The sequence below is a fragment of the Crocodylus porosus genome, unplaced genomic scaffold, assembly GCF_001723895.1.
Source record: "Crocodylus porosus isolate Cpor-Errol unplaced genomic scaffold, CroPor_comp1, whole genome shotgun sequence".
NCBI lineage: Eukaryota > Metazoa > Chordata > Crocodylia > Crocodylidae > Crocodylus > Crocodylus porosus.
Genome location: NW_017728907.1, coordinates 54,424,624 through 54,451,761, shown reverse-complemented (window position 1 = coordinate 54,451,761; position 27,138 = coordinate 54,424,624). Strand labels below are relative to the sequence as shown.

Here is a 27,138-nt window from a genome sequence, read left to right as displayed (position 1 = left end):
GTAGGAGCCTGCACCACTTCTCTTGGAAGCTGGTTCCAGACCCTAGCCGCCCTGACCGTGAAGTAGCGCCTCCTGATATCTAGCCTAAACCTACCCTCTGCCAGCTTGTGACCGTTATTCCTGGTCACTCCCGGCGGCGCTCGGGGAAACAGTGACTTCCCCAGTGCCTGCTGATCCCCCCTGACTAGTTTATAGGAGAAACACAGCTTGGAGGTTGCATCTAATGCATCTAAATGTGAGCCCAGCTGGGTACTGAACCTCTCCTGCATAGTTTCATAGATGTTAGGATCGGAAGGGACCTATTAGACCATCGAGTCCGACCCCCTGCCCTGGGCGGGAAGGAGTGCTGGGCTCAGATGCCATTGCAGCCCAGGTTCCAGCAGGCGCTGAATTCTCCCGGAGTTCGATGGCCATGAAAGGGGCTTGAGTGCTTGCAAAATTCAGCCTGATGGGACCTGAGGATGGTTGTTGAGAGCCTTGCAGGCTGGCACTCATCCAAAATCCAGGTACCTCGGCACGTCTGATTCCAGCCAGAACTAGAAGCACAGCATCAGCGTGGGTAAGGAAGGATCTTAACTACCCCCAAAATATCCAAGCCACTGCGAGGTTTGGCTTGGGTGTGGGATGAGCACATTGTCAGCTGACTAACATTGCCCCAAGTGGTGTGGCCCATCCCTGACCTTGACCTGCATGATCTTACCCTCTAATGACTGACTCGGCAGCTCAGTTCAAGACACGATGTTCTGCCTGGTCCTGTTTGCCGAGATAATATCTAGCAGCATCAGGGCTCCAGTGAACACGACCATAGTAGGCATAAACGACTTTAAAAAAAACACACACAAACTATCATAGCCATAAGTCGAGCTGCCTAGCACAACATCAGTCTCTGATTTTTATATTTAATTTTAGAAGCTGAAACTAAATGTTTTAATTTTATATTATTCTCAACATAATGCTAATTTGCTCCAGATGTCCAGTCCAAGCTGAACGCTGCAATTTTGCATACAAAGCATGTGCAGCAGTGATTTATTCCAAAGAGCTTCTATTTTACTGCATTTCATTTTCTTCTCAATGAAGTACTTAACAACATGTTTCTCTTTAAGAATCTGACTTAATCATATGGATATAATTTTTTCAATTTACGTTTTTCAGTTCTTTAGTGTGGTGGCCACAGGGTGTTTCTTAACCTAGGAAGATTAAATGCACATGTTGAAAGCTGCTTATACTTAAGTTTGGAGCACTTTCATTTCAAAGTCCTGCATGTAAGGTACAGAAGTGATTGTGGTTTCCTGCTAGGTTAGGGGATGGAGGTATAAGTCTCAGGAAAACCTTGCAGATTCCTTCTAAACGCTGGATAATCATGCATGACAATAACATAATATCATTGCTTTTAGAAATGTGGTCTGTGGAAAATGTTTAAGACTTCTTTTTTTTTATTGAGGTTCAGGAAGAAAAATAGATTAATTTTCTCGTCATTTCTGGGCTACAATTCAACATTTCAGTTTAAAACCTATTTCCGTTGAGTTCCGTGTCCAGTGTTTCTCAAATATTGTCTTAGACAACTTCTTTATATTTATTTCCTTCCTTATTTATTTTCACATTGTCTGAGAGGGGTGAGATGTTTCTACGTGAGACCTTCACCATTTGAGCTCACCCCGTCCAGCCCTTCCTGTATGGAGTCTGTTCCTGCTGAAGTATGTGGAGAATGTCATCTGGCAGTGTTCTCCCGAGCTGCGTCATACGTGCAACGCCATTCATAATAGGGAGTCCGCATGGACGGACAGGACTGATCAGACCCTGAGAAGTAGAGTCCAAGAGAGATTTGCATGCTCCCTTGTTCTTTCTTTTAAGGGCTCTGCCTGATTATTAGCTCCCAGTAGTACATTGCACTGATCCTTTTGCAGTATTTCAATATACTGGTATGTCTTAGACACGCTACATTCGTTTTCCAAGAAATCAAAAGCTGCCTTTTCTCCCTTTTTATAACTATTTCACCTCTCTGTTCTTTCAGGCTTTTAGCCAGCACCTATGAAACCACGGGGTCTAAACTTCCTAGGGACACTTAATTTGCAGGTCCAGCAGTCCCACCTGAATAATTCTGCTACTTGTCTGTGCTGACTTTTACTCAGTATTGGGGGGTTTTTTGTTGTTTTTTTAACTATAGCTTTTTACATTTTCAAAAAGCCTCCCGGGCATTTTACATTTGTATCTGTTTATTACACTGAATTGTTGACACAGCTGGTAGGGAGCAGAGTACTGTGGTTTCACACGATACAATTTCAGACAATATGTGTCGCACATATTTTTTTATACATACCGTTTGAAACCGTATGATTCATCAATACGTTTTATTGTTCCCCCGTCCGTGTGGGATACAATCTATTTCCAATTAGTGTAGCGACTTGCTAAACTCCCTGTAAACAACAGTCTGTGGGAAAACATTCAACACTGCTCTGCAAGAACATCGCTGTTGTAGCGTTCATCCCGAAGGATCCCGCAGCGCGACGGGGAACTTAGAGATCACTCACCACTGACAGGCAGCCACCTCTGACGCAGCTGCTCTTTGCAGGAGTTTTTAGAAGATGCCTTCATCACTTGTATTTGCAAAGACATTTCGATGTGCCCACACCGAAACATTGCTGGAGCCCTGGGGTTTAATATTCTGCTCCTTGTAAAAAAAAATGACCGAGGAATATCAGTGGAATCTAAACTTCGTGTCATCATTGAAAGACGGCCCTGCGGAGACCAGACGGGGCCCTTGGTTTGTTTGAGCACAGCACCACTTAACCTCCAGTGGCTCTTGCTGCGACTTTCACTTCACCTTTTATTTTCCTTGAAGATCTTCTCTGTGCACTGAACTGGGCGGGAGCAAGGACCATATGCTTATGTGAGCTAAGGAGAACAAAGGCCCAAGTAGAGAAGCTAAGATTATTAAGAGTGAAATGAGGACAGTGTCCTGTCCACAGAAAGTGCCTCTGTCCACAGAAGGGTAAAGCCCCTCTTCTGTGGCATCTATTACTCCCCTTTTTCCAGCCCCGGGTGGTTTGGATTCTAGGGCTGTGAGGCCAGAAGGGGCAGCGGGTGCCAGAGGCAGCTGGATTTCTCCACATTGTCCTCCATAACCAGATGGGAGAACAGTGCCGTAGCAATGATGTTTGGCACCCGAGGCAAAACCCACAGAGACAGCCTGCCCTTTCCCCATGCATAGATTGGGGGGGGGGGCACATGCCCCCCCCATGCTTGCCCAGGAGTGCATGCAGCAGTGGGTGCCATCCTTCCCCCATACCCCCCCCAAACAAGCTGCTCATGGCTCCATCCCGCGTCCTGCCTCAGCTGAACAGTGCCCCTTCATTTTGGCACCTGGGGTGGTCGCCCCACTTGCCCCTTGCCCCCCCTGCTACGGCACTGCAGGAGAAACCAGCATGACCTGAGTTTATTATAACACATCACACTACGTTCCCTGGAGAATCCAACTGGCCACTGGGCAGCCATAATGGGGGCAGGTGCCACAATAGGTGTTAAGGGCATTTGAACCAATTCCCTCCCGATAACCAGGTTAAGTGTTGGGGGGAGGTAGAGCACCATCTTCTTGTTCAGACATTCAGACTAAGAGGAAGCTGCATGAGGAGAACCTGCCCCCTTAGATGTTACGTTATTCCCATGTCCAGAAGATACTTAATAAATGAAACTCTGGGCCAGGCTTACGTCGTGAGTTAGCCATTCAGTTGCTGCCCGCTGCTCCACGCAGGGCTTCGTCTGACATTTGAAGGCTCGTGTGGACACCAAAAACATGGCCGACTGTTTAAGGGGAAGCGGTGGATATTATCCCTGTTTTAGAAATCACAGAGCCAGGACAGCGTGCTCTTATTTGCAGCTCAAAATTAATCAGAACAGCGTATGGCGAAGACGGTGCCTTTTAGAAAAGGGAGCCGAGGCAGGAATGTCAAGTCACGGGTTGCGTGTAGAAGGGAGCCGTTGAACCGTGCCCTGCCAAATGTGAGCGCGCAGGTCCATAAAAGACCACTGTAGGCAGGTAGAGAGTCATTTTATTGCTGAAGCTTATTTTCCAAGTGGGAATTATTGATGATGAATTCAGGAACTGGCAGAACTGACAGGAGGCAAAAATAAGAGAGCAGGCCTCGTCTAAGTCCTGCTGCGTACTTCTGCCCGTCCATCACAGGCCTGACCACTACCGCCCTTCCTGTCCCGCCGCTGGCCCCTCTGAGGGCAGCAGTTATTGACTGGATCCAATACGCGTGGTACGATGCCTCAGAGCCAAAAGTTTGAACTTCTTTTGGCCAATATGGGATTTGAATATGGGCTTCCCAAAGTGAAAGAATAGTCTGTTAGCCCAAATACCAGTATGATTTGCAGCCAGTTCTTGCTGTATTTGAAGAGACCGAGGAAATGATGTGGTGTGACAGGGTGTAAGGTAGGACATACGAGGATTGCCAAGGACTAATAAAGGGTAATTTCCAGAAATCAGCCCTGGGTGATGACAATCTGACCCAGATTGCTTAAAAGAAATGAGTGAGTTTTAGAAGGGATATGAAACCGTATGCTTGAAATGAGGCAAGCCGTTTCTTCCACGTTTGCCTACTGCTGAGTTTCGTGCACCTTCCTTTGCGGCACCAGGTGCGGAGCATCCTGGGAACGGGCAAGACTTGACCCGGCGCACCAATTCTGATGGGAAATTCCTGAGATGACCCCATTGCTTATAGGAAAACTGACAGCCTGTGCAGAAGGCAGACGAGCCTGTAGGCAGCCCTTTCCATCCGAGTTCATGTGAATAAAAGCAGGAATGGAAAAAGAGGGAGAGAACTGTGTTGGATGCCTCCCTAAAAAATGTTTATTACAAAATAAATTTGAATTATTTAAGTAAAAGCTGAGCCTGGGGTCCAGCGCCAAATCATCGTAACTCAATACATTTTATTCAACCTAAAACTGTGTTTGTTTAAAGCCTCTCCATAACTAGTGTCAGTTCTTGGCAAACATTTTACACTTTTTTTTATCCCCCCTTTTCTCATGCCTCTGAGGCCCCTAACACGTGTTCACTTAAAGGCAGGATGGGCTCTGATCCCTGATCCCAAAAGTCACATGTCCTGCTATGCCACACATACCTGGCAGGAGGTGTGATGGTTGGGATCAGGGATCAGATCCCCATTGCCCCTGTTACTTCCCAGTGCAAGGGGAGTTTGGGATTATGATCCCACGTCGCCTCTGCTCCAGCAAGTTGAAAGCCAGGTGCCCGCAGGTCCAGGGTTAATAATCAGCTAATTTTTGGCTCTGGGCCCAGGACTACCCTGGGGTCCCAAACCAGTCCTGGTGCAGTCCAGGGTCAGAGCTGACAATCGGCTGATTATAGATATAATGTAGAATATTTTTATTGCTGGTTTGTCATTTTATGGTGCCTTACACTGGGTCTACATGTGGCACCCTGGCCCTTTATACCACAATAAACACATTCAGTGCAGCAGAAATGTAACCGGTAGAGGGGCCCTGAATCAGATTTTAACCTGGAAAAGGCAATTTCGCCAGAGTCCCCTGTTCCTGTAAAGGAGAGGTGCCCCGGCTCCCTGCAAAAGGGGTCAAGGCTACCCCATGCTGCAAGAGCGCACTCAGTGCATTATGTGGACAGCTCCCAGGAGCGAGTGTATAATTTTTAATAATGGGGATAAAAACTTGAAATAAACCTTGGTGACATCTTTAAAATATAAATGCCTTTCTTGTTTCTTTTATTCCTCCTCCCCCCTCTTTTGTTTTTGTCTTTTCATCTCTCTTCCCTTCAATTCCATTAAGCTTCATTGTATAATAATGTATTGCAGCAGACTTTTTTCAGTTATGTTTTTGATTTTTTCCTGCTTGTTACTATAAAACTCCAGATGGTTTGAGACTTCATGGTTCTCTGGATATTTTTTCCTTTATTTTAATCTTCTTTTGTAACTTGCCACACATGTGGTATTTTGGCCTTTTAAGATGCTGTGCTATGCTAATCAGCCATGGGTTCCCCCCTCCCCCCTTTTTTTGTTACTGTTTTTTCTTCTGTATATTATCTTCTCTTGAAAAGTCCTTTATTTTGAGGCTTAATAGGCCATGCCCATAGTGTTTGATTTTTGGCTTCTCTTCTGCTATGGTGTATACTTTTATCAGGAAAAGTACTAGTCCCTTTTAAGGCACAGTCTTGCTGGCTCTTACTCCTGCAAGTAAATTATTTGATGAATTGAGGCTATTCAAAGAAGCAAAGCCATTCCTGTGCACAGGTACAGTACTTGCAGAACTTGGGGCCTTAAAGATGGGAAGCAGGATCTGTTCATTTCTTTGTGTTTGGCTAAAATGCTGCACCAGAAGAAAAGACTTCAGGGGCACCATTAAATAACAGAATTTAAGGACAGTTTCAATAAAGATAGAAGCAAAGACATTGCGTGTTAGATGCAAACTTGAATGTAAATCCTTTACTATATTTCTTTAAGATTAGTTAAAGCAGTGACTTGCTTATATAGATGAACAGACTTTTGAAGTTCACTTATTAACTATATTATACTTTTTTTTGTTTAAAGGAAAAATCTAAAGCAGCTGGAGAACAACATTTCAACTTTTTTTTGTTCTTTTAAACTTATAATTGTTGAAATAGCTTGAGGGGGTTTTAATTGATTCTGTTCAATCATATTTTCTTCCCCAGAATGAACAGATCTGTCTTTAAAACCCGGAACATAAAACCTTGGATTCTATGTTTTCCTTTAATTGCAGAGAGCTTGCAAGCTTTTTTTCAAAAATCCAGAATATATAATAGCTTCCCAATGCACAAAGCTGCCATGTAGCTCTTAAGAATTGTTTTTTTTGTTTGATCATGGCATGGCTATTTGAATTCTGCATTCTGCTTTTTTTAAAACTTGCTCCATGTTGGGGGTTTTTTTGGTCTGAAAACCATAATACTGAGTCTAATCCAACTGTTATGAGGTTTCAGAAAGTTGTTTGGCATCCAAGTGATATACTCAGCCAGATCTTTTGGCAGAGCTTGTGACTGTCGTGCAAGGGGCACCACGCCATCCGCAAGCTGGTTATATCATCTTCATGTTTCACCAAGTAACATGCAGGTGCTTTTTTTTTTTGGACAAATATGTATCCCACTGCATGCACAGGGAAGCATTTCTAACAAGGGTTTCAGAAATAGCAGCGCTGCTGTGGAAATCAGGGGATGCTTCAATTTTGCTCCAGCTAATTAGTATTTTGCAGGAGAATGTTTGGCAAACAATGAAGAAGCCAGTAGGGATTCATGACGCTATCTGTACAAGAAAAAATAAGCCTATAAATAGTTCCGCGTGCCAAATGACATTCCCTCCACACCCTCCGCCTGCTAGAGCCAACAAGACTAAGTAAACACAATTTTTAAAATGAGACTTTTAAATTGTTATTAGTTTGGAAGCCTCCAAATATGCTCCATATAGGAACAGATAAAAGTGCAGCGATTGTCCTGACAAGGTTGGAGGCTAAAGTGGGCACGGCCCCACAAATGGGGGTTATGAATAGCTGAGACCTGGGAGAGCAAAGAAAGGAATGGCAGTAAGATCACTGGATTCCTTAGCCAGGCCAGGACAGCTGGAGTCAGGTGAAATCCTGTCTGATTCTACAAGAAAGGTGTGTGTCACCTGGAATCATCTTTGCCCTTATCTTGCTTATTCTTTTAGAGCACAACTCTTAGCAGCGTGTTGAAAACCCAGCTGTATGTCTGAATAGGCTGCCAGTACTCAGCTGAGTCTTCCTGCATCAGCTCTTCCACTTAATGGACCCTCAATTAGATGAAGCCCAGAAGAAATCTGAGCCCACTGTCCTTCCATTCATAGCTCCTTCTGGCCAGCTTCTGGTCGACCAACAGATTTACCGATTCGGTGGGATGTAAAAAGAAACGATGCAAAAGTGCATCCTCTTTCTCCCCAGCAGGTGGAAGTAAATTGTTTGGGTAGGTTATCAGATTTGCTCTACTTAGTAGTAATACATGGTGGGCGCGTCTACACATGTGCTTTAATGCGCAGTCGCCTATTTTTCTGCGCCTTAAAGCGTCGTGTGAAAAACCATGCAATGACACTAACGCGCAGTACAATAGGCAACTGCGCATTAAGCATCACTAAAGAAGCGTGAGCTTTTGGTGCTGCACATTAGGCCAGCGCATTTCTGTAGTACCTGACACTGGAAGTACTACATTTAATGACCGTTAGGAAAAGCGCATGAATGCACATGTAGACACATCCGGCACCTTCCTTTGAAGTCAGTGAGGATGTTTAGCATAAAAAGAGATGCACTGAAGAAATGAAATCATATTTGCCTCCAAAAGGAGGAGTCATTCTTCTTTCCCCGGGGAGTGAGTTCCACTGCCAAAGCCTGGCTTCTGGGGAAGTTTTATTGTCTGTGCTTAAGAAACCCCAGCTGATTGCGTATCAGTATTGTAGTTCTGGTGTTACACAGCTGTTAAGAAAGGTTCTGGGCTCTCTTGGGTAAGCAGCCCCTTAGCTAGAAGGGATGGGTTGCAAAGTGAGCACTGACCATCAGGATGCTGACCTTGATTTGGACTTGGTATTTAGTGGAGAGAACAGGGCTCTGGGTTGATGTCTCTAGGTGACCCGTATTGCTTCACAGATGTGTTGCTGAATTTTGCAGCCAGTGGAAGCTACTCATGCAAGTAAAGTGTTCACCTCCCTAAGCACTGCTAAATCAGACCCTTCATCTGGCTGGCCATGACTTAAAATGACTATGTTGTTATGTGTCCCTTGGGTTAATCCTTCGCGCCCAGAACTCGCAGGGATGACAGAGCCTGTCGGGAACGTAGACCAAGGGGCTTGTAACATTTGCAAAGCAGCCATACAGGGGACAAAAACCAAATTATCCTTTAACCGTGGACCCTTCAGGACCTTTAACTGTGGCCCTTTCAGACCTTTCAGTGTATTACCGGTATTCTTTTCCATTCTCACGTGTCAAATCTGCCTAACTGTGCAGTAAAACAAGATACGGCAGCCTCTAGTATATGTAATGTCAACTGAGTGGCTGTAATTACTCCCAAACTAGCCAGCATTGAAGATCATGTTGCACCTGTCCACACCACCGTGTTTTTCTAGTCTTAGTTTTTAATTCAGAGAGCATCTTCAAAATGAGGTGAAAAGGAAGCTTGCGTTTCCTTCTCAGAACCGGTCTTACCTTTTCTTCTCCTGTGCACCAACAGGTTTGTACTATAACTGCTGGCAAAAACCCCAGTGCTTTTTTATAGCATCATTTTTACACGTAATAAAATGAGAACAAGTCATTCTTTTCAAGGCACAAATGAAATATCCTGTGAAGGCTTCACTTCTCAAGTGTAAATTGTTTAGCGCTTCACTGAAAAGCAAACATTGGCAGGCCTTTTGCCTGTTACAGATATCTTCCAACATTATGCTGCAATAAAGAAAAAGAAAAGCCTTCTGCCAACTTGAAGCTCTTAACTAAGTGTGAACCGGACTTCTTCAGACAGTAATTTTCAAGCAGCGTCTTGGGGTGCCTTGCAGTCCTTTCAAGGGTGCCCCAGGGTGCTACGCAACCTCAGCATTGTTAGGTGGGCCAGCATCATTCACAAGACAAACCCCGAGATTTCAAGTAGGAATCCATAGTGTTAAATACATGCTGACCTGGAGTCGTCTTTCAGAGTTGTTTGTAGCAGAAAAACTGCTCCTCTTGTTTTTCCGCAGTTGAAAAACAAGTGAAAAACCAAGAGCCGGCATTTTCGGAGTGTGCCTCAAGTCTACAAGAGACGCCTCAAGTCTAGAAAGCTTGAAAACTACTGTCCTAAGGCATGTTTGGGTTATACATTGGTCTCTAGATAGCTAGATATAAATATACAGAGAGAGAGCGCTCTCTCTCTATAGATATCTCTAGGTATATGAGTAGTGCTAGTGAGTCTAGTGTGAGAGTCAATATTAAGAGGATCGTGTCTTTGCTTTGTGGCTAACGTACAGGATTTAACATGATTTTGTGATCAAGACCTGGCGAACGTGCGAGTTCAGTGGGACTGCTCACGTGCACAAAGTTCCTGCCATGCGTAACTGTTTGCAGCCCCAGGGCCTAATATTTTTTTCCTGAAATTTCACTAGCATTAGGCTCAAAGTGTTGCTAGGTATGGGGTTTTTTTTTTTTAAGGCTTTATGAAAATGTTTTCCCTCTTGTCTGGATGGACACTCAGACTCGAAGGTATTTTTTCCATAACATTTCTTTTCAATAAATATTCATAATGTCTCGATACTTTATAATCAAATGGGAAGAAAGAACATTTTATGACGTTCAGAAGGACCTTAGGTATTTTGACCAGACATAAGATTTCCTATTGATAGTATTAAATGCTTTGGAATGAAATGGTTTTGCTTTTCCATCTGTAGGCTGTCTGAGATGTCAGCAGCCAATATGACCTGCTCTTTTCCTTTTAGTTCTATAAATAAAAGGCAGCTTGTTTAACTGATTTTGCAGTAGAGAGCAGAGGTGTATATTAATGAGCTTTTTCTAATGGCACACTGGACCTATTTAGCACTACAACTGTGAAGGCTTCTCTTTTTCAGTCATAACTCATTTCCGATGAAAATGTCAGTTATTGCTCCACCTTATGATCTGAGCTCTTTGGTTTATAGTTTGTTTCTTCTGATCTGTCCCACTGACAGATATTCTAGACGTGGCTGTGATTAAATATGCTTATGAAAACGGGGAAAATTTGATAATATTAAACCCTCCTGGGAATGCTCTGTTATTTCTGCATGGCAGCATTTTCAGGTGCATTTCAGATGTAATAGATGGAAGCAAAGGAAAACATTTGAAGCAATTACCATTATTACATTAAATTGTTTTTGTAAGACAAATTGTGATATGCTTCGAACCCTGCGAGAGAATTTCCTATTTCCATAAATATGCGTTTTCAACTGATGACACTGCAGCAAGAGTGTAGCGTGAAATAAAGTCTCTTTATGCAGGCTGGAGAACAAGCCTGATGACAGTTAGCAGCTCAAGGTATTTGTTGTTGAGGTTTGCTGCTAGTTATAAAACCAGTTTTATTTATTGAAATCCCAGGATATTTTGGGGGTCTCTGTTCCTGTTTATATGGGATAGTGGCTTCTGAAATACAGATTTTTGCTCGTGTGCACCAGATGGAAGTAGCACTTGAGGTTTAATTGTTATTTTTATTGATAAACCTGTTAAGAACCTAGGTAGCTTTTACAGGAGCAAAGGATTATGAAGTAGTTGCTGCAGTTATCTCAGGCAACAGACGTCAAGAAAAATGTACGAGGTAGCGGGATTAAGTAATGACAGATTGATACCAGATGTCTGCAAGATCCAGTGCGGAGCCTTCTCAGTTGATCCAGTGTAACCCTGAAGCACTTGGGAAAGTATGCCTTCGCTCTCTATAGTCGGAGCCTTTGCTCAGTCACGACTGACGGCACACAGCAGCATGTCTTTGGGATGACAAAGGTCCCCCCGCCACGATCAACGCAAGAGGGTGCAAAGTGTAGCCATGAAACGGCATTGGGAGCGTTGGCTGGTGGCAGGAACGGGTTGAGGATCACCTTACATTAGTATCGGCTGGTCAAACCGCGGCATGGGGGTGCTGCCCTGGACAGCAACGTGGGAATCCTGAACCGTGCAGGCAAGGCACCCCGACTTCAGGGAAATCAGGACCCACGCTTGGGATCAAAGGGGAAAACTGGGGGGAAGGAGACTAGAGAGGCCAGGGGCAATATTATGACCATCTGTATTATGATCTAAAACGCTTTTGAATATCTCATTTCAAGTTTTGCTCACTTTTATACGCAGCTTCCATTGAGGGTAGGGAGAGTTGTGTAGGGAAGATCAAAGTGTCGCCAGAATGCAAAGGAGTATGGAAGAACCTTTAAGAGACGGATGCTGTCGTACAGGATGATCCCAGTGAAATCTGGGGATGCTCAATGTATTGCAAAATGCTTTACAGGGTACGCAGGGCAGACAGAGAGAGCTCTGCAAAGAGCCAGGTGCAGACGCTTTCCCCCGCAGCAGGGAAGAGCTGACAGAGCCAGAGCGGAGGTGAGGCTGCAGAGGCATGGCATGATCCTTCCTCTCCGTGCTCGTGTGAGATTTCTGATTGACTCTGCTGGAAATGGGACCTGGGCGCGTCAAGCCGCAGAGCTGAGCTTTTACAGAGCTTCAAAGATTAGAGAGGCCTTCGGGGCTGAGTTTACCATTACTGTGTGGCTCAGGAGTCACGTCATTTTGTAGAACCGGAGAGGAGAAGTGAGGTAGCGAGATGTGAACGGAGGCAGGGAAAGGTCTGACGGGGAGTTGAATGGGGTACAACGCCACAGCTAGAGGGGCATAGAAAGGGGGAGTGGGGTCGAACACTGTGCTGTTAGGAGGCTGGCCCGGCTTGGTAATAAGGGCTGCAGTGCAGGGACTGAAGACATCAGCTTGCATTGGCTAATGCTGCCTTTGCCCAAGTTGTTCTGGCTTTGCTGCATTTGCTAAGGCTGCTTTATTTTTCACCGGCTTCAGCATATTTGTTGGCCAGGAAGGAACTCGCAAAGTGTGTAGGTCTCAGGTTGCTCATTTCTGAAGTTGTTTTCCGTCTTCTTGGAGACTTGTATTTGTTTGGTGGCCTTTCCTCTGGAGTCCTGGGTTCCTCCAGGGACTCCCCCCACCTTTCCAGGGCGGACGAGGAACAAATGTTTCAAGGGGTTGGTCCCCGACCAGATAACATTTCCATCAGAAGCCTTTTGTTTGCAGCTGGTTCCAAGGAGCTTTTGCAGTGGCTGTTGGGGAGTTTTGATATCTGTAAACAGTCGGATGAATATCTGTATGCAGACAGAGCCAGCACCTGCCTTGCACCCTACGTTATGAAAGGCAGCAGCCTTAGAGACCCTTTAATGTATGAGTGACTGGGCAAGGTTGACGACATCCAGTTTGCCGAGAGCAGCGGGAACGTCGGAGCTGCCCTGCGTGTGGTTTGCAGCATGCAGAGCTGGTGAGCATCCGAAGACAGAGCGTGGCCCACCCCGCAATGCCGTGCTCTGGGGAGGCAGATCATGTTGCCCACGGTACTGGGGATCAGCCCTCCTTGTTCTGGGTACGGTTTGATGACAGATTCTCCATCAGTAGCCAAAATTGTCATTTTAAGAAACTGAGAGGCCACTGGTATGTACGGCCAATTCTGAAAAAGACACAGTACAGGTTTTCTCATGAAATTTCTGGGGCTCCTGGCTCTGGAGGCAGTAGTTTGACACCACTGTGGGAGTTAAGCTAATGGACAGCTAGCTCCTTTTTGGAGGAAGCTCTCAGCTTTTGCATACTGGTCCCTAGGTCAGACTGGAATTAACGTTTTGGTGGAAATGTCAGCTCTTCTACTGTCCCAGCTAGGGGCCAAGAGTCAGACTCGTGGCTGGTCACTAGTGAGCGAGAGTTATGTTTTCAAGGGTTAGGGGATAGAGAAATAGGAGCGGGATGTGGAGAAGCTTGAGAGAGCGCAGAGGAGAGCCACGCACATGAGCCGAGGACAAGAGAGCAGGCCAGGCCTTATGACAAGAGGCGGAGAGCCATGGGACTCGTCAGCCTGGAAAAGCGCAGGCTCGGGGTGATCTGGGGGCTGCCTATAAATATATGGGGGGGTACATCAGGATCTGGGCAAACGCCTGTTCACCAGAGCGCCCCAAGGGAAGACGAGGTCAAATGCTCACAAACTCCTCCAAGACCGTTTTAGGCTGGACATCAGGAAAAACTTCTTTACTGTCCAAGCCCCCAAGGCCTGGAATAGGCTGCCCCCAGAGGTGGCGCAAGCACCTACTCTGGAAACTTTTAAGAAACACTTGGCTGCTTATCTTGCTGGGATCCTTTGACCCGCGCTGACTTCCTGCCCCTGGGGCGGGGGGCTGGACTCGACGATCTTCCAAGGTCCCTTCCAGCCCGAATGTCTATGAAGTCTATGAAACTCTATGAAATCACAGGGCCTAATTGAGAGCTGGCATCCGCAGCCCCACCTCCCTTGGCTTCGCAGAGTTGCTTTTTCCTCCAGCCATGAATTTTCCCTCTAATATTTTACCCAGGCTTCATTAAACTGTCATGTACTTTTTTCTGTATTTGCTTTCCTGTCATTGCTGATTACCAAGATACTTGTGTGTAAATAGAAGCTTTCTGTCCCTCATGTAATTTAGTCTGTTCCTCTTGCCCAATTTCTTGGGTAATGCTGCAATCCTCTGTGGTACAGAATTGCGGGGTCACAAGCCCCACAAACAACAGTGAGTTAGCAAGTGTCTTTAACACGTGCCAGGTTTTCCATTAGAAATGCACAGAAGGGTGTCTTCTCCATCTCCAGCTCCAGGCTGCATGTCGGCAGTGTGATGCTAGACCAGCTCTTTCACAAACCAGGCTACGTCTTACTGCTTCCAGTGGGCATGGCTGGGACAGAGTGCCCTCGAACCGGAGACCGTTTGGGCCACCGCTCCTCTCAGCCGTGTTGGCCTGAACTAGCAGGGGAGGGGGCTGTGTATCCCGTTACCAGCGCCCTGCATCAACCACTTTCCTGAGCTGGACCAGTGTTTTCTTCCTTTGGTGCCCCGTGTTACATAGGTGAGGATGTTCTAGGGCAGAAGTGACCAGCCCCCGAAGGGCCAGCAGTTCAGTGCAACGTTTCATTTCATCATTTTGCATCTGACATATTATTTAAATTAGACCTACAGATGCTGGAGAGCTGCCTTGCCGAAGAGCTCCTAGGACCGGGCTCACGATGCATAAATTGACCTGCTGCAGGGACCCCAAACTGTCCTTCCTGGTGGGGTGCCCTCCTGGCTACGCTGTCCTTCTGCTGGGCCTTGGACTGCTTATATGTTTTTGCATGACAGTCATCACTAAAATGGATAAACAGCATTGGGAGCCCAAATAACCTCAGGGCTTCCTCCCAGAGTAGTACCCACCGTGCAGGGCCAAGGTAACACTTCCCCTTAACTGCTGTACTTCCGGCTCTCCAGCTAGGGTGGCCATCATAGAGGACAGTCCAGTTGTCCTTTGTCCTCTATTGCTACAAAAACAGAAACCTTTATGTCCTCTATTTTTCTCTTGAAAATAGAGGACATAAAGGGTGTTTTTGGGTTTCGTATCCATAGAGGACAGAGTAGCAGAAAACCAGAACATCCTCTATGATGGCCAACTATCTCCAACTCCTGTGCTCTTGGCTGCTAAGTAGCCTTTCTCCACCAGTGTGTCCTCAGCCCTGCCCTGCTCTGCTGAGGCTGATGATCAGAGCCCTGTCCTGGGAAGCTGGAGATGTGGGTATAAACTTCCTCCAGGCCTAAAGGCCAAATTTCCCACTTGACTAAATGAGAGCCCTAACCACTAGGTTCTTGGGCTAAAGATGGGTGAACTCTGCTTCTCAGTCAGGTAGGCGCCTCCCCTCTCTGTGCCAGGTGCAAGAGGTTAGGTGTGCATCTTCCTAGGATGGAGTAGGATCAGGCTCTGGGGGGACCGGTTTGAGGAGGGGAAGCTTGGTGCCTCAATGATGGGATAGCAGAAGCTCAGTCTTGAGGGAGGCACCTAAATTTGAGGCAAGCAGCAAGCAAAGGTGAAGGTGCCTCAGAGGCGAGGCAGGAGTTTGGCCTTAAGTCTTTAAGTGGCACTTTGAAAGCACACCTAATTTTTCAAAAGCCTGCATAGAGCTGAGTTACAGGTGAACTGACTTGCATTTTATTAAAAATAAACTGTTTGAGATCCCAAAAGTCTGAGGAGCCAATTTTCCGTCTGTGCAGAGAGCATGGAAAATGTACCACGCGGTGGGAAGCAAGCTGGGATGTGCGTGTGCTTCACAGTCGCACTGACCTGGTTGCCACCACTCACCAGGAAGGCTGTGCAGCGACTGTTTCCCTGCCGTCAAAGTCCTCCCGGGCCAGCATCTCTACACCGAGATGTCTCATTTTTCAGACTAAATCATTGTGTGTTCAGTTTTTTGAAGGGAAGTGAATATTTCCTTCCAAGAGCCAATGCTTTTCTTGAGGAGAAAAATGTAATCTTTTTGTTTACCAGTTCTATTTTGCAGTGAAAATAAAATCGGAGCAGGAGATTTTCTGCCATTCTCAGCAAAGAACAGGAGAGCAATGCATAATCATTTATGGGGGAGGGGGACTTCAAGGTTTGGACAACTAGGTGCATTAGTACGTGCATTCAGTTGAGATTACATGGGGGGACGTATTTGAAGGGCCTGATTCTGTGTGATGGTGAGTGTCTTTAACTTTCACGAGCACATCACAGGATCATCCTCGGAGTGGTAGTTCAGGTAGCTGCTAGGTGGAAAGGTACACAGTAAACTAGTAGGAACAGTTTTTTTGGCAGGCATGCCACAAATTAGCCCCACACTCTCCATGACTGCCACTCCAATCCTCTTCCTCTGCCGGATCTGCCGCTCTGCTTTCTGCTCCCTTCCCTGTTGGCTACTGTGCTGCCTGCCTGCTTCCTCCCCGATCTACCACGTGCCACGCACAGAGGCTGCCCAGGCACTTGTGGCACATGTGCCACAGGTTGCCTACCCCTGCAGTAAATGCAGAGTGCATAATATTTGAAAGTAAGGTTACAGTGCGATCCCAGGTGACTTTCAAATCTGATCCAAAGTCTAACATATCCGTGGCAGTCCCATAGAAAGTCGTGGAGATACCACTCATAGTTCAAAGGAGCATGGGGCCAGTTCTTCAGCTGGGGGTAAATCAGCTCAATTCAAGTTTATGCAAGTAGATGAATTTACGCCCCCCTGAGAATCTGTCCCAGAAACCTGGCCACACCAGATCAGACCCTCAGCATTTATGGTTTTATTTACTACAAAAAGGGGAGTTCTCTTCTGGGAGGGTTTTGTTGGGCTTTTTTTGATGTGTAAAATAGGGACCAGGCAAAACATCTGGAAATATGAAATGAAACAGGCTTTTAAGAAAACAGCTGCAGTCTTGTCTTGTAATAAAACAAACAGAAGGATTATTTCAGAAGTCTGATTATATAGTTGTAAGAGAGCAAGGGGGGAAGTAGCAAGAACGCGTGGCGACAACGACACACTTGGTTGGTCAGAACGCCGCGCTTCTCAACCGGGGTGCCGTGAGATCATGTCAAGGGTGACACGGGGTTAAGTGTCCAAACACCTACACATGATTCACAAGATAAACCCAGAGATTTCCAACAGGAATCCAGCCATTCTGCCCTGCTGTAGTCTTTTCGAGTTATTTGCATTGCTGTATTATTTTTTCAGTAAAAAATTAGTCAAAGCTAAGAAGTGGCATTTTCTGAGAGGTGCCTTTGGTCTAACAACATGGCTTGGGAGACCATCTGCATCATTGGCCCTGACATTTTTTTTTTTTTTTTTTTTTTACTTTGTGACAAACTGATTCATATTCGGTTTGAAACGTACTGAATTTTATTCAGCCCTGCCAATTTTTTTTTGGCAAGAAACAAGCAGATGACCAACACGGAAATTAAATAAGGCCAAGTGGTTAGCTCAACCCTTCTTGATAGGTATCGGATACCAGAAAAAAATCTGTCATCACATACCTCAAACTGCAGATTAGCGCCCATGTACAAAGCTGATAAATGAAACCATTCTAAGCACTTAGTCTTGTAGTACAGCTGGAATGGGACCAGAACATAGGCTGTGATGCCGATGTTTAATCCTTGGTGAGACTGTATGTTTCTTGTACGCTAAACCAGCTGTAACTCAGTGCCGAGAGATGAGTTGATGTTTCAAGAGAAAAAATAAAGTATATATTTAAAATCACAACTGTACCGGTTCTTGTTAGTAACATACATTTTAGAAGTTGACCTTGGAGTCCTGTAGTTTAATGTGAACTAAATCATAGACAAGTAAGGCTGGAAGGCACCCCCAGAGGGCATCTAGTCCCACCTCCTGCCTAAGGCAGGATCATCCCTATCTAAACCATATAAATCCATTGTCCAACCTATTAGTAAAACTACACAGTCAACCCGACACAACCACAAGACATAACATCCTAAACTGCCTCAGGCAAAGTAGGGGGACCATGGTGGCCAATGTCCTGCTGCTACAAGGATTGTTAAAATACAGGTAAAATTCCTTCCTGACCGCAAATATGGCAATCAGTCTGACCCTGAATGGGGGATCAGGACCCTCTAGCTGGGAACCTCTGGGTTTAAGTCCCATCAGGAATACTGGCATGCCCCAGTCTAATCCCCGGCCTTGGCTGCCCCCAACACCCAACACTTCGGAGAACAGTTAAAAAAAACAAACCCAAAACAATAAACCCTGACGCATGTAGCAGCAGGAGGGGAAAAAATTATTGGCACCATGTGGCAACCAGAAAAACCCAGAAACATGGGAAATACTCATAGCAGAGCATAGGCATAATTACTCCTAGATCATCCATGACCAAGGTTTGTCCAATCTTTTCTTAAATGCCTCCAATGATGGAGCTTCCACAACTTCCCAAAGCAGTCTGTTCCTCCACCTCCCCGTTCTATCAGTGCAGAAAATGTTCCTAATGTCCTACCTCAACATCAAGTCATTGGTCCACATCCTGGTCAATGGACTAAGAGAGAAAAGGAAAAAAAAAAGTCTCATTTTGGTGGCATCCCTGGCAGGTACAGGGTCTTTTTCTGAAAGGGATCAACCAGTGCCCTTTCCATGAATCTAGTGAGCTGTAGATCACTTCCTATGTGCTGTCAACCAAATCTGTGGTCATTGCCTCTGTATTGGAATTGAGTGTCTTCAGCAACTTCCTAGAAGGGATTCAGTACCATGTAAGAAAAAACCTTTAGTTAAGCTCTTCCCCTATTCTACAGTCACACTATTTTTCTCTCTCCAATTTTTTTTGCTAAAGAAGTCAGTTTAATATTAATCCCTACTGTGTGTCTATAAAATCTGTTGTAGGTCTGTTTGTCTGTTTATTTATGGATACTGAATATTTTTATTCACCAGATGAAACTAATGTTTGGACTGATAACTTTCATGATCATTTTTCCAAGGCTGATATATGCATATTCATGAGCAGTATCAGTTTTACATCTGAAATTTCTAGCTCCAGCTCTTAATACTGATTGTCCACATCTGGGGTGGCTTATGACCTCCATAATTTGTTATAAATGCTATGCAGCCCTGTAAATTACTGTGTACATTTGCTCAATGAAACCAGCATGATGAAAGCCAGAACTGCTTAGGAAATGTCTGTAGAAATATTGGGAATTGAGCAGAACATTTGGGGTACCGGATACTGCAGGAAAATTGCAGAACAGGAGTTAATTTTTATCGATGCTGAAGTGAATCAAGTTGTCTTCTAATTGCCTTTTTCAAACTATGCAATGAGCTGGGATACGTCTCTGAAACTTCTACATTACACTTTGATTCCTTCTTTTCTCTGTGGCTAGGGGCAGAAGTTACACATAAACCAGTTTAAGACATCAGAAACATTTAAACCTGTAACAGAACAGAAGTTCAGTGCACATAAACCAGTTTCAAAATGACTGAAACTGGTTTAAGAAAGCCCTGCTTGAATGTAATACCAGACCTAACTGATTTGGGTCAAACCGGTTTATGAAACTTCTGTCCCAGACCCCTTCCTGTTTCAAGTTAAATCACAGTCTCCCAGCATGCTTTACAGCCCTGGGCTGGGCTGTCCGTTCCAGAAGACAAGGGTTGGGGGGTAGGCAGGGACTTCCCCCCACAGGCAAAACCCAGCTGGGGTCTGGAACCAGGAAGGGGGGTTAAACCCACCTTCCCCACAGTACACAGCTGTCCTACCTTGCTAAATTTACTGAAACTTACTGCTGGCTGTGACTGTGGACTACAAATCCCAGAGACACCTGGAAGCAGGAAGTGGAAGTGATGAGCAACCCTGCAGAGTCCTGCTGCTGTGATTCTGGACTGCAAATCCCAGAGACCTTGGGGGGCATCAGGAAGAGGATGTGAATGTAGAGCCCATGCTGGCTACATGCCAGAGAGGTGTGCTGTAGCAACCCCCAGCTTCTGGCCTGACCCACTGCAGGCATGTGGCTGCACTTCCTGAATCAAAAGAAAATGTATGTCTGTTTGTTGCTCAGTTTAATCTCTGCAGTTTAGACTAACCTGCAAAAACTGAATCGATTCAGCTTTGGGCTTTTTGGCTGTCTGTACTTAGCCTGTCTGTGACAGCCGGTTGTTACAGGCCACAGAGGTTTTTCTGCCCATTCATGCTATCAGAACTATTGAAGGAAACACTTCAGAAATTTAACAGTTCTTCTTTCTTCAAAGTTCCTAATTGAAACTGCCTCTTTAGGGTTCTGCACGTGTGAGATCTTTATAACTAAATATTGTATTGTCTAGACTCCAATATGCCTCTAGAGATAGACCAAATTAACTGTACAAAATGCTGTTTCCACCTGTAAACTTTAGCAGCTGTTTGAATTGTGGTTGATTTACAGCGTGTCCAGCTTAGATTTTACACTCTACTTGTTGTAGCTGCATGTGATCTATTTATCAATGCTTTACAGCATTTTTGTATTGTTTTATTGCAGTTTGAAGGGTGCAACAAGGCATTTTCTAGGCTTGAAAACCTTAAGATTCACCTACGGAGTCATACTGGGGAGAAACCCTACCTGTGTCAGCATCCTGGCTGCCAGAAAGCTTTCAGTAACTCCAGCGATCGAGCAAAGCACCAGCGAACGCACCTGGACACTGTAAGCATTCTGTTATCTCATCCTGTGGCTTGCACTGTGGTTTCAAAGTGTTTGTACAAGTTCTGTATTGAAACCAGCACATGGCATCTCCCATTTAATGAAGATGTTGCAGTCTTAGCTAGGAGAAGTAAAGTGAGGGGTACTTTGATTTTTTTCGTGGCATGCATATTTGGAAACCAAGGAGGAGATTTGCTTTCACCAACAGCTTGATTTTGCTGCCTTTCCTCCAACCATGGAGTATCTCCCTCTGCAAATGCTTCTGTTGGTGCTGCTTAAGAAGAGGAAATCCCTGTGGAGAAAGGTGCTCCTCCTTGTGAACTAGGATAGCAAAGTCAAGGCTTGAATAATTGTCACCACAATAAATTAGATTGGCTTTTCACTTCTTATCAAATCTCACCTTGATAAAGTTTGGTCTAGATGACCAGAGGGATATGACAAATGCCTCAAATGGACAATAAATTTAACATGGATATGGACACTCTTTTGTAACCAAAACATGGTAAGAGCCTCTCAACTGTAACTGTGAGATACCTAAACAGTGCTATGAAGCATCTGCACTCAACATGAAAATTAAGTTCTCCTCTTTTATTCACCTGGCAGGCCTCGCTTCTGAGACTCTGCTCTCCCAATTATTTGCACAGAATAAGGGCCTCATCTAATGTCCAGTGATGCTAGAGAGTCTTTGAACTCTTACAGCTACAGGCTTTGGGTCCAGCCCTTGGAGCACATGGCAGGAGAGCAAAATGTCAGAGTTGAGATCTGTGGTGTGGTTCCTAGAAGCTGATTTTTGCCTAAGCGTATCTGGAATGGTTTAGTGCATGGGAAGAGACACAAACTGTGCCTCTGTCCTTGACAAGCCCAGAAAAGCCATGTTATCTGGCTGCACTTTAGAGGATATCTGAATTTCTGATGTATCATCCTTGCTTCATGGTTCCTTCTTTCAAAAAAACCCAACCATTCTAAAATATTTAATTTATGTCAAGGATGTCTTAACCTCCAGTATGATTAAATCACCCATTTTATGACAAAGGGAAGCAAACCGACAACCTCATCGACCAATTAAGTCCCCAGCCCAGAGCTTAGAAAGAATAACACTAAGAGTTGCTCCTTTGTCTTTTTCAAAGAGACAAATATACAGTTTCACGTTCATCCAAGTGTTTACGGGGCAGAACTTTGGAGTTTAATTGATATTTACTTTTTGAGCAGCTACAAGTTTCAGGCAATGCAGCAGTAAGGAATGTGCAATGTACAGTACGCCTGGCAAAAACAAGCCAGTGAGAGAAGCGGGGCAGTCACATTTTCCAAACCAAAGCACACTTACAATAACAATGTTTTATTTATTTGAAAGTCACCCTGAGATATTTGAATTTGTAATTAGTTCTAAAATGTGTCTCTTTTGAAACTGAATCTACTGTACTGGATGCACATTTGTAAAGTTTGGCAACCTCAGGTCAGTGCACACACACACACGCGCGCACGCACACATGGATGTGTGTGTGTGTACTGGCTTGAGGTCGTCAAACATTACAGATGTGCACCCAGTACAGGATATTCATTTTCAAAAGACGCACACACACGACTTGTAAGTGCAATGTCATTTCGTAGCAGCACGGTTGTAAAACGATAGTCGGTTGAATAGCTTAACCCAAAGTTCTTGTGTCTACTCGTCTGTATGCTATTGCAAAACACTCTCTTAACTTTCTATTCTCTTTTCTTCTCCTTTTCTGTTTCTTTAATATCTGAACTGATCATAAATCAGCAAAAAGGTACAGTAATCATTTTTGACTAACTTTCCAAAGCGCTGAACAATGTCACTGTGACTTAGCTGATGTGGATGCATTGAAGTGGTTGCTACAGTTGGCCATTGTGTGGGGACGCGGATTCATTTGCCTGTTAGATTAAGGAGCTGTAGTTTTTGCTTCGCGTGTTGTCTGTTTAAGAGTGAGAATGTGAAAAATGTAATAGAGGGCTGCATGATGGTGCTACTGTCAAAACTGCATGTAATATTAGCTGAAAGGAGAGTGTAAAACTCAGAGCAAATAGCCTAAATCTTCTAAGGATAGGCAGCTTTCTGATCTAGTTTCCCCATCATTAATAATGTGTTCCCATGATTAGGCAACTCCTCTGCCAGTTGTTCTACGAAGGATTTTGTTCAAGGTTTCCATAGTCTTTCCTCAGGTGTCGGTTCTCTTGGTGTCCCAGGCGCTTGCAATAAAACTATTTCCCTGTGTATGTTGCTGGGTAGGTTCTGTGTTAGCCTGGAGTTGGTGAATGGGTCTATTATTCCTTTGGAAATTTCCTGCTGGTAGATGGAACAGGACTACTTATTCTCTGGAGGCACCTACAAAGAAAAAGGGGTTTATATGGACTGCTTATTTGTTTTTGAGTACATTTGGGATTGATTTTAAGACACTGAATATAGGACAATCCATCATTTGCCTTCTCCTAAAAGGGAATCTGTAAACAGTGTCAGCGAGGTGCCAAGTGGGCTGATTTGATGAACTAGCTGAAAGGACCAGGTCATGTTGTAAGGGTTATTTATCTCCATGGCAAAAGCCAAGCTAGGAGAGTTACCTGTGCTGGAGACGGGAAAGAGTATCCTTGCTCCTCCGGCGCCGGTGGAACTCATTTTACTTGCACCAAGGTGGAGCTTGTTCAAATCAAGTGCAGGGCTGCACGTGAGCACGGTTCAGCAGCTCTAGACATAGGGCTGCTGGGGGCCTCGGCTTTTTCTGCTGCAGGGTGGGCCACTGAATCCTGCCTCCAGCACCCCTCTGTGAGCACAGCCCCACCTTTGTATTTCTGCCCTGCTACCAGCTCTAGTCTCACTACCCTCCACGACATCCAGCCTTGTCATGAGGCTTGAATAGCGCAGATGGCCTTGCACTGACTCTTTGCACCACAGGCAACTTTACCCTTGCTGGTTTCTTTTTACAAAGACTGAAGATGTGACTCAGGGTGTGGACAGACACAGTGGGTCTACATTAGCATAAGCTGTCACAACGCGACTATGACTTAATAGGTAAGCTAAATCACTCTAGCTTTAACGCCGAATGTAAAACAGGAAGCAGCTTGCCTACTGAGCTAGACTGGGCCGTTCTTGCCATTGATAGGGCAGAGGGGGGGTTTCTATTATATCTAAGAGACCCGTTGGGACAGGCCCTCTAAAATAGGTTTATCTCCTCAGTAGAAGATCTCCATGTTGTATCTGGTAGAAGAGGTGGCATCTGGGAGATAGTCATAGTTAGAAAAGCCTTTCCCTGACCAGGTCAGCTATGCTGTTTTCTACTGCACACATTGATTTTTCTATCCTATTCGTGAGCTGATGCCGGCTGTTTGTGGGACTATGACTTGTGTGCAAATAAAGTCTTTGTGGGGGTGTTTGAAATATGAGCAATGCACGAAGGAACCTCAGCGTTCATGGTATATTCTGCCTTGAGTTATGCATCGCAATATATGTGGCATTGCCAGTGAAAAACCCCTGGGAAGTCATAGCCAGGAGCCAGGCCTCCTTTAGTTACACAACCGATCTTTAGAGCACTAGTCCCACAGCGAGTGGTTGCATGCAAGGTTGATAACACAGATAAAGTATCATTTTTTTAGACTTGTTCATAATTAGAAATATCTTGATGGTCTCAAAACCCGACCATTCGCTCCTCATCTCTGATTGGCCCCAGTCCAGTCGGAGTTCGCGTGGCCGGCTCTCAGCAGTTGAACTGAGTCCAGAACCCCAGACCATGGCGGCTGCTGTCCCATGCACACCGCATCTGGCTTGCTTGTACATAGCAGTATTTGCAAAACTGGAAGTTGCAAGCCGAGCACACAGCTTGCGTTTTACAATCACATCAGTTCCAGTCCCTCGATGTTTTGTATGCTAACGGTTCAACACAGACTTCATATTATAAGGCGGGCGCTTAGAAAGCTGAAAGGTTTCTCTCTTCCACGTGTTTACAGAAACCATATGCCTGTCAGATTCCTGGGTGCTCCAAACGCTACACGGATCCAAGTTCCCTGCGCAAACATGTGAAAGCTCATTCTGCCAAAGAACAGCAGGTGCGTAAGAAGGTAAGGCCATCCATCAAATATGTGGCATGATCAAGCGCCCACTTCCCAACATTTTGTCAATACGTTTGCTTTTAATGTGCCCATGAGTTATGGGAGGGAATTTCAAACGAGGATTTTGCTGCAGTACTGCTGAAAAAACATCAAACTAGAGTTAATTTTCCTGTTGACTTTTAAGTGCCGCTATTAATCAGTCTCTCATATTTCGGCAGTGGATTTGGATGCCATTTTTTCCTCCCACTGTAGATTGACTTCTTCTGCACTTTTAATTTAGGCTCATCTATCAAATTCCATCCTGTTCATCTTTCAAACATAAGGGTTCAGATTTGGTTCTCCCTCCCACCCAACTCTTCAGAAATCAAATGGATCACATGCTTCAGCAGTTCATTTAAAATACAGGGGCACCTCTACACGAGAGCAAGGCTGCTCCGCTGTGCTGTAGTTACAGGGCGTTGGAGCAGACTTGATTAATCGAGTTTGCTGGAGTGAGGTAATTACCGCACTCCAGCAGCCTCCAGCATCTCGGTATCAGCATCCCTGCACTTAAAAAAATAGCAGTGGGGGCACTTTATCTAAAACTCCTGGATAAGTTTTAGATAAAGCACCTCTGTTGCCATTTTGAACTGCAGGGACATTGATACACAAGACCTTCCAGATACTTTAATTAGAGCAGCTCTCGGAGCCACTCCTGATTAAAGCGCCCTCCCACCCACCTCCCAGAGCACGTGTATAAACACCCCAAATGTCAAGAAAGATATAACATTTTTAATAAGTCAGAGAAAAAAAAGCCTTCACTCACATCTGTATTTTAAATGCACTTATAAGTCACTTGAAACCCAGACTGCATTCACATGTATTATGCATTCACTAGTCTTACAGCCAGACAAGTGCCCAAAAAAGGATTCTTACAGGCTTAATCCCAAATTCATTGTTGTTGGTGTTATGGGCACAGTCAGAAATCAAAGCCCAGTTGTGCCAGGAGTTGTCCACATACAGAGTTAATAAAAACATGATCATATCCCTGAAGCCCTTACAGGGGACAGGAAAGTACAAGTGAGTACTATGGCAAGGAGGATGGACGGGAATGCAATGGGAACAGCGAGGCAGGTGGGATTGCTACGGGGGGGAACAGCCACAGCATGCCAGTTGCCTACCTAATGGCAAGAGATCATCAATATGATAGCAAGGAGAGCATTAAGAACAGGGTAGAGCAGAGGGGAGGTGACAGCATGCTTAGATACAGGAGTGGGTACAAGCAGGGACTGGGTCACCGTGAAGAGCCTCAAAGGAAAGGACCAGGCGCAGTGAGGCACAGGAGCTTGTGAAGAGGCTCAAGGAGAGAAAAAGCCATCTTGGAGTAAAGGTTATCTCAGCTGGGAAATTTTAAATGGACCAGGAGAAGGAAGGGGGAGTCAGGAAGACCAGGGAGGAAGAAGGTGAGGCAGGCAGGTGATGATAAGCGGGCAACATCAGGGATGCCTCGCTCTGGGCTGTGTTGGTCAAGTGTCCTGACCTGAATTCAGGAGGGAAGTTTGCCTTCTAAGGACTGAGGCTTCAATGACCTGCCCCTTTCCTCTGTACCCGCTACGAATGGTGGGAGGACAGTGCAATAGCAAGCACGTTCTGCTGACGGGACATGAAGTAACATCCCTCTGCATGTGAGCTCACCCATAGCTCCCTGCACGAGGCCTGCAGTTTCAGGGGTTGTAGCGTGTGGGGTGATAGCGGAAGGAAAGGGCCGGCAGGAGGAGGACTGCTTCCAGTGCCGTCACCAGCAGTGTACTCCTGGGTGTTGGCGGCGCACTGTCTGTACTGTGTCCTGTGCAAACACTCTTGCTGCAACCCATCTCACCCTGAAGCCGAGCAGCACAGATTAGGCGCAAGAGCCTTTCCTCTTCCCCGGTAGTTCTGTTGTTTTGCTTCCAGTTTCTTGGTGTGCTTTTGCAGGGCTTGTAACAGGGCATCAGGAATAGAGGCAGAGTTCTCGTGCTGACTCACCCTGATGTCAGGACCTTGAACAGAGATGTAGTTATCTTTGCCAGTTTATGCTGGCAGCCAGATCACATGGGATCTGTTAGCTCCACACGAAGCATTTCCTGTCTCCTCTTTGGACTTGCTTCCCATTGGGAAGATGATTTCACTATTAGTAGTGTTTTGATGATTCAGTTGCATTGGCTTCAACCCTACAGAGACTCGTGGACATGCTTAACTTTAAGCACGGGAGAAATCCTTTGCATTCAAAGCACATATCCAAGCATCCGTAGCATTAGGAGTTATATTCACACAGCTCTCAGAGCTATTCAGATTTTTTTTTTTAAATCCACCTCTTGCAATAGTGGCGGGTGTAAATTGTAGGTGCTGTAAAAAGGAATCAAAGTAAGACTCATCAGTAAAGGCAAAATA

At 45.3% G+C, this 27,138-nt stretch overlaps 1 protein-coding gene across 2 annotated transcripts in view; it reads left to right on the top strand.

Moving 5' to 3' along the window:
• Positions 1 to 27,138, top strand: part of GLIS1 (GLIS family zinc finger 1) — a 153,244-nt gene that overhangs the window by 76,834 nt on the left and 49,272 nt on the right. Inside the window, exons 3-4 of one of the 2 annotated variants that reach the window (XM_019531458.1) lie at positions 20,512 to 20,673; positions 24,628 to 24,726. In XM_019531458.1, coding sequence (XP_019387003.1) covers positions 20,512 to 20,673; positions 24,628 to 24,726 — 261 coding nt within the window. Of the gene's footprint in view, positions 1 to 20,511; positions 20,674 to 24,627; positions 24,739 to 27,138 lie in introns of both variants that reach the window. The other variant, XM_019531457.1, reaches the window with a different exon arrangement.